The sequence below is a fragment of the Anser cygnoides genome, chromosome 30 (genome assembly GCF_040182565.1).
Source record: "Anser cygnoides isolate HZ-2024a breed goose chromosome 30, Taihu_goose_T2T_genome, whole genome shotgun sequence".
Lineage (NCBI taxonomy): Eukaryota > Metazoa > Chordata > Aves > Anseriformes > Anatidae > Anser > Anser cygnoides.
Genome location: NC_089902.1, coordinates 3,216,193 through 3,222,192, shown reverse-complemented (window position 1 = coordinate 3,222,192; position 6,000 = coordinate 3,216,193). Strand labels below are relative to the sequence as shown.

At 51.1% G+C, this 6,000-nt stretch overlaps 1 protein-coding gene across 1 annotated transcript; it reads right to left on the bottom strand.

Annotated features, from left to right (window-relative positions):
* Positions 1-2,372: 2,372 nt before the first annotated feature.
* LOC136787712 (olfactory receptor 14A16-like) lies at positions 2,373-3,314 on the bottom strand. The gene has a single exon (XM_066985026.1). It carries the CDS (start codon positions 3,312-3,314, stop codon positions 2,373-2,375), a length of 942 nt encoding a protein of 313 aa, XP_066841127.1.
* Between the last annotated feature and the right edge of the window lie 2,686 nt (positions 3,315-6,000).

Here is a 6,000-nt window from a genome sequence, read left to right as displayed (position 1 = left end):
CACTTTTCTGGGTTACAATTTAATCAAATATTTCATGGGCAGGTTTGGTTTTCTGCTTACGGTGTCAAGGTCTGTGGTTAGGGTATGACCAAGCTTTGTGATTTAGGGTTTTGTTTAGGTCTGCCAAGAAGACTAGGGTTAAATAAAGCATTGAAATCTAGTGTTAAGGGGAGGGATCAAGGTAAGGAAAAGTGTAAGGGTAAGGGAAAGTATTTTGGCTTCAAGGGTTTCTTTGAGGTCAAGCATTAGAGTAGTAGATCGCTGTTATGGTGTGGAGTAGCATTTAGGTTTGCGAATTAAGTTTACTGGTTGAAGCCGGTGAAGGGCTTCGTGTGACTGTTTTAAGTCACGGTTACAGCAGCATCAGCATAACCTGAACTTTCTTACCTCTACAAAATCCTTAGTTTCTGCTGGCCAAGCCCCTATTCCCTCCTCAAATCTCACATCTCTCCTGTCCATGCTTCTCCTGACCTCTCCATATCAGTCATCTTCTTAGGGGCACGTTAATGCTGGCTTTCATGATCTCAGCTTATCCATCACACCTCTGCTGGCTACTCTATTTCTGAGAAAAGTGGCACTTAAGACACGATGGAAAAGGACACAAAAGTCCATCAGAGCGCCCTGCACAATGTGCCCAGCAGCTCTGCACCTCCAGAAATGTGCTGTTCCTGCCTACAAGTTTTCTTTCCAGAATGGCTCCTATGGATCCAGGGTAACTTTTCCCAGGCCCTCGCTTCCCCAGGCCACACCACTCTTGCCCGCAGGCCCCACGTGTCTCTCCAACCCTCCTCTCTTCCCCTGCAGTAGTGGCACCTCACCGCAGCAGGTTGGGGCATCTCCAGGCTCAGGGGTGTTTCCTGAGGGCCTGCCCCGTGTGGGGAGTGGCGGGGAGGAGGAGAGCAAGGTCAGCTCCTGGGGCATGGCTGAGCACAGCCCAGCCATCCCGCACCGCGGGCAGGCCCCTTCTCCCAGGCTGAGGCACACACGCAAGGTGGACACTTCTCCATCAGCCCAGCTTCACGCAGGGCCCTTCAGCCCTGCCCCTGTGCTGGGACTCGCCTCCTCCTCCTCCACCCACAGACATACATTGCTTTCCATCTGGGGACCCAGGCAGGACTTTAAGGATCTGCTAAAGCCCTGAATTTCCATGTTTTTCATAGTCTTCACACAAGTCTTCCTCCTGCCATCCCCAATGCCTAGCCCTGCCTTCCGGGTGGAACTCAGTAACGTGGTGCTCAGCAATAAATAATGGGGTCATCTTTCCAAGAGAGGGTAGAAATTTCTTGGGGGCAGGCTGCAGAGATGATGAAGTATTGCGTCTTCTTCAGGGCTTTAAATAAGGTCTCCCCAATTACTTTGCAGTCTTATGGGCCTTCACCCGCTGGCTCTTCACAGCCTCCCCTGGCGTTGCAGAGCCCTCCTTAGCCTCTGGACACCTCAGATTCACTTTTCCCCCTAAAAGACTCTTCCTTGGATGGTCACTCATTTTAAGAGGTCCTAATCACTACCCACTGAGCACATTGTCCCTGCAGATCCCCTGACATCTGCTGCCAGCTCCAGATTCCTCTCCAGGCTGGAATCTGCCATCAGCCCCACTGCAGGGGGCACAGTCCCATGCAGATGAGTCCAAGACCAGTTGTCATCTGCTTGGGTAAGTGCCACCATAAAGGGAGTTCTTGGTCCAGCCCTTGGTCCCTCACAGACCGCCCTGGGACTTTCAGCCTGTGTCCTTCCCTCCATGAAGAAGCCCAGAAAACAGAAGAGCAGGGAGCAACCCCTTGGCTCTGTTCCTGATAGCACATTTGGAAGAGGTGCCCAGGCTTCTGGGTTTGCCCTGAGCAGCCCCTTTTGTTACTGTGGTGCTAGCCCGGAGGCCAGCTGTGAGCCAGGGCTGCACAGTGCCTGCTGCTGCCTGCAGCCACAGGGATGTCACTGCAGAGAGAACAGGACTGTCACCAAGGTACATGAGACCTCAAGACTAACACAGATACAAGAGCACAGGAGGAACACACTGGAAGGCAAAAGAGAGCAGCAGTTGAAAGGCCACGTCCTGCTGCTGGCCATGGCCATGGCTCCAGGGAAGCAGCAGGGGCCCTGAGCCCTCCTGCGTGCTGGGGCTGCTCCCCCAGCTCCAAAGCAGATGGGAAGAGACAGCAGCTGAGTGCAATGAGCTTCTGATGACTTCCTTATTGGGTATATCTATACAGGAAACTGGCATCTCTGGGAAAATGATTAACAAGTAGGAGGATAAAAAATATATTATTTAAATCAGAAACAAGATTTTCAGAATATAATAATACAGACAAATATTAACAAAAAATTGTCTTACATTTTTTTGAGGAAACATAGTAATTTTGATTTTATGCATATTATTATATGTAAATATATTGAAGAATTGTGTATTCTAGAACTGTCTTCACTGAATTCCTTAGTTCCTTATTCCTGATGCTGTAGATGAGGGGGTTCACTGCTGGAGGCACCACTGAGTACAGAAATGACAACACCATGTTCAGGGATGGGGAGGAGATGGAGGGGGGCTTCAGGTAGGCAAACATGCCAGTACTGATAAACAGGGACACCACTGCCAGGTGAGGGAGGCAAATGGAAAAGGCTTTGTGCCGGCCCTGCTCAGACGGCATCCTCATCACAGCCCTGAAAATCTGGACATAGGACAGCACAATGAAGACGAAGCAACCAATACCTAAACAGAAGGTGATTGCAGTAAGCCCAGCTTCCCTGAGGTATGCATCTGAGCAGGAGAGCTTGAGGATCTGGGGGATCTCACAGAAGAACTGGTCCACAGCATTGCCTTGGCAGAGGGGCAGGGAAAATGTAGTGGCCGTGTGCAGGACAGCATTGAGAAAGCCACTGCCCCAGGCAGCTGCTGCCATCTGGGCACAAGCTCTGCTGCCCACGAGGCTCCCGTAGTGCAGGGGCTTGCAGATGGCAACGTAGCGGTCATAGGACATGACCGTGAGAAGGGAAAACTCTGCTCCAAGCAAGAAGACTAAAAAGAGGACTTGGACAGCACATCCTTGATAGGAGATGGCCCTGGTGTCCCAGAGGGCATTGGCCATGGCTTTGGGGAGAGTGGTGGAGATGCAGCCCAGGTCGAGGAGGGCGAGGTTGAGGAGGAAGAAGTACATGGGGGTGTGGAGGCGGTGGTCGCAGGCTATGGCGGTGAGGATGAGGCCGTTGCCCAGGAGGGCAGCCAGGTAGATGCCCAGGAAGAGCGCAAAGTGCAGGAGCTGCAGCTCCCGCGTGTCTGCAAATGCCAGCAGGAGGAACTCACTGATGGCACTTCTATTGGACATCTGCTTTTTTGGGGATGTGGTCCTGCACAAAGAGAAAGAACAGTAATAACGTACAACAGACTTATCAGAGGAAAATTCAATTTTCTCATTAAAAGACATCAAAAAGATTGTCCACTTGCAGGCAGGTATTTTGAAGTTCCCTTTAATGACTTCGAACTGATTCTGAGTTTCTCTGCGAGAAGAGTACTCTTCTGTGGGCAATGGAAGAATCAGTCATAGCTGAAGGTAGCAACATGGTAGGAACATGGGGTAGTCTCAGATTCACTTCACTCCTGATATAGAAGAGATTTCCCCAGTTTTGCTCCTAGTTCATCACAGAGCAGACGTGTGGAGATTTACTTATTTATTTGTTTCTTTGTTTGTTTGATTTGTCCTCTTTGTTCAGCTGTCCCACCACACCTGAGGAGTGTTTCTAAGGCATAAATCCTGGGCTTTCTGCTGCACTCCAAGTGAAGCCCTGTAGGTCCTCAGAGTCACAGATACTGCCTTGTTAGAGCAGAGTGCCCTTCAGAGAGGAGAGGCAGTCAGTCCATCAGTCCTGGTCTCATCTGCCCTGTGTTGGCAGGTCTTTGAGCTCCAGGACAATTCTCCTCCTATTTTCCTAGAGTTGTAGAATCCTCTAGAAGCTGTAGAATATCCTGACTTGGAAGGGTTCCACAAGGATCATCAGATCCCACCCCTGAATCTGTACATGAACACCCAAAAATCAGTCCATATGCCTGAGGGGGTTGCCCAAATGTTTGTTGAATTCTGACAGCCTCAGCGCTGTGAACACTTCCCTGGGGTAGCTGTTCCAGTGCCTACAGAAGCTGGCTACTGCTGAGTTTTTCTAAAAGAGAAATCGTGGGCATTTCTCCTGCACTTGAAGGGAAACTTTGTGGATCCTCAGAAAAAAGGGACGGGCTCTATAGTGCAGTGTCCTTTAGTGATGACAGGCAATGTGTCCCTCAGTGCTGGTCTCAGCTGCCCTGTGAGAGCTGCAGGAAAGCTGTACTCAGTTGTTCAAATGAAAAGAACCAGGACACTGCTGAGAGCAGAGGAATCCTGGCTCCAAGGGCCCACCTCCAGACCCCTCACCCTGTCCCCGTACTCCCCTTCCCCCAAGCACCCCGAGGGCTCACCCCATGGGCAGGTGAAACCCCCATCCCCAGGCAGCCTGGGAACAAGAGCAGCAGCAGCACGGCCAGGTGGAGAAGCCAGCAGGAATGGCAGCGTGCTGCTGGCAGGGGAGGCAAGGCCAGGGAGGGACAGACGGACACTCAGCACACCCTCCTGTGCTGCAGCTCTGCCTGCAGAGGAGGCAGCTCCTGCTCATTGCAAACGATCTGTGCTCACCTCAAGCCTGCGGACACCTTCCAAAGGCAGGGCGTATCAGGGCTTTTGTAGCTCATAAAGATCACCTAGGATAAAGCCTGAGAGGACCACAGTGATGATGTTGGTGCAGTCTGTGGGCTGATGTGTGGGAAGGGACTTTATGAATTTCATTGATGACATATTGGTCCCTCACTGCCATGTTCCAGGAGTCTCAGTCTCCTGCAAAATCCTGACAACTCATTACCGTGAAACCTGCCTCCCCTCCACTGCAGGAATCTGAAAGCACATCCGACAGAAAAAGTCTTGCCTTTCTGGTAGCCCCTGCCTTGGTCTTTCTCTTGAAAAATGCAATCATAAATGCCATTCTCTAAAGCATTTTGTACTCATTTCTGGAGAAACAGAGAGACAACTATCCCGACAGATGCTATCAGGCATCGGATGTGCCAGCTGTAGAAGACCCCTCTGGCAACCCCACCTGCATGGCCCTGCTGCCAGAGACTCACGGTGCCAAGGGCCTGCAGATCTGTCCTGCCACACGCTGCCCTCTGTTGCTGCGCTCCTCACTGCCTCCAAGCCCTCTCTCCTGCTCTCCTGTCCCCGTGCCAGCTGCGGTCAGAGCCCCCAGCTCTTCTGTGCTGTGCACAGGAGCTGCTCCTGGGCACAGCTGTCTCTTTGCAGCACTGCCCGCTTGCCACGAGCTCCCCTTGGGCCCAGGAGCCCGGCCCAGCTCAGCAGCACAGCACCCGACCATGGCATCGCTTGCTCTGTGCCATTGGGCTCCCTCGAGGTGTCCCCAGTGCCTCAGGGCTGACAGCTCCCGAAGGCAGCAGGGTCTCTGCTGGGCTGTGGTGTCTGAAGCAGGCTGACATCATCGCCGACTGCTCCTCTTTGTAGAAGTCAGAGACTGATTTTTACAAGTGTGATTTGTGCTGTTGGACTGTGGTTGTCAAACACGTTGTGCTTTAACCCGTCAGCCACCTTAGCACCACACAGATGTTAGTTGACACCCACCCCCAAAAGAAAATGGGTTGAAATAAAGGTAGTTTAAATGGACAGAAATTGAATAGATAGTAATAACTTTAACAATACTACTAATAAATAATAATAATTTTTATTTTTATTATTATTATATGTATAAAGCAAGTGATGCACAATGCAATTGCTCATCACCCACTGACCGATGCCCAACCTTTCCCCAAGCAGGGGTCCCCCTGAACCTGACCAGCCTGCATTAGGATCTCCTGTGCAGATCCCTTGACCTTACTTTGGTTTAGGGCAATACAAGCTTTCAGAAGGATTAGGACTATTTTCTTCCCTTTCTCAAATACTTCTTGAGCTGTGTTGCCCCATGTGATGACGACATCAATGTACT

Excerpts from the sequence above, each read along its gene's own strand:
- LOC136787712 (XM_066985026.1), bottom strand. The coding sequence starts at position 3,314 with ATGTCCAATAGAAGTGCCATCAGTGAGTTCCTCCTGCTGGCATTTGCA.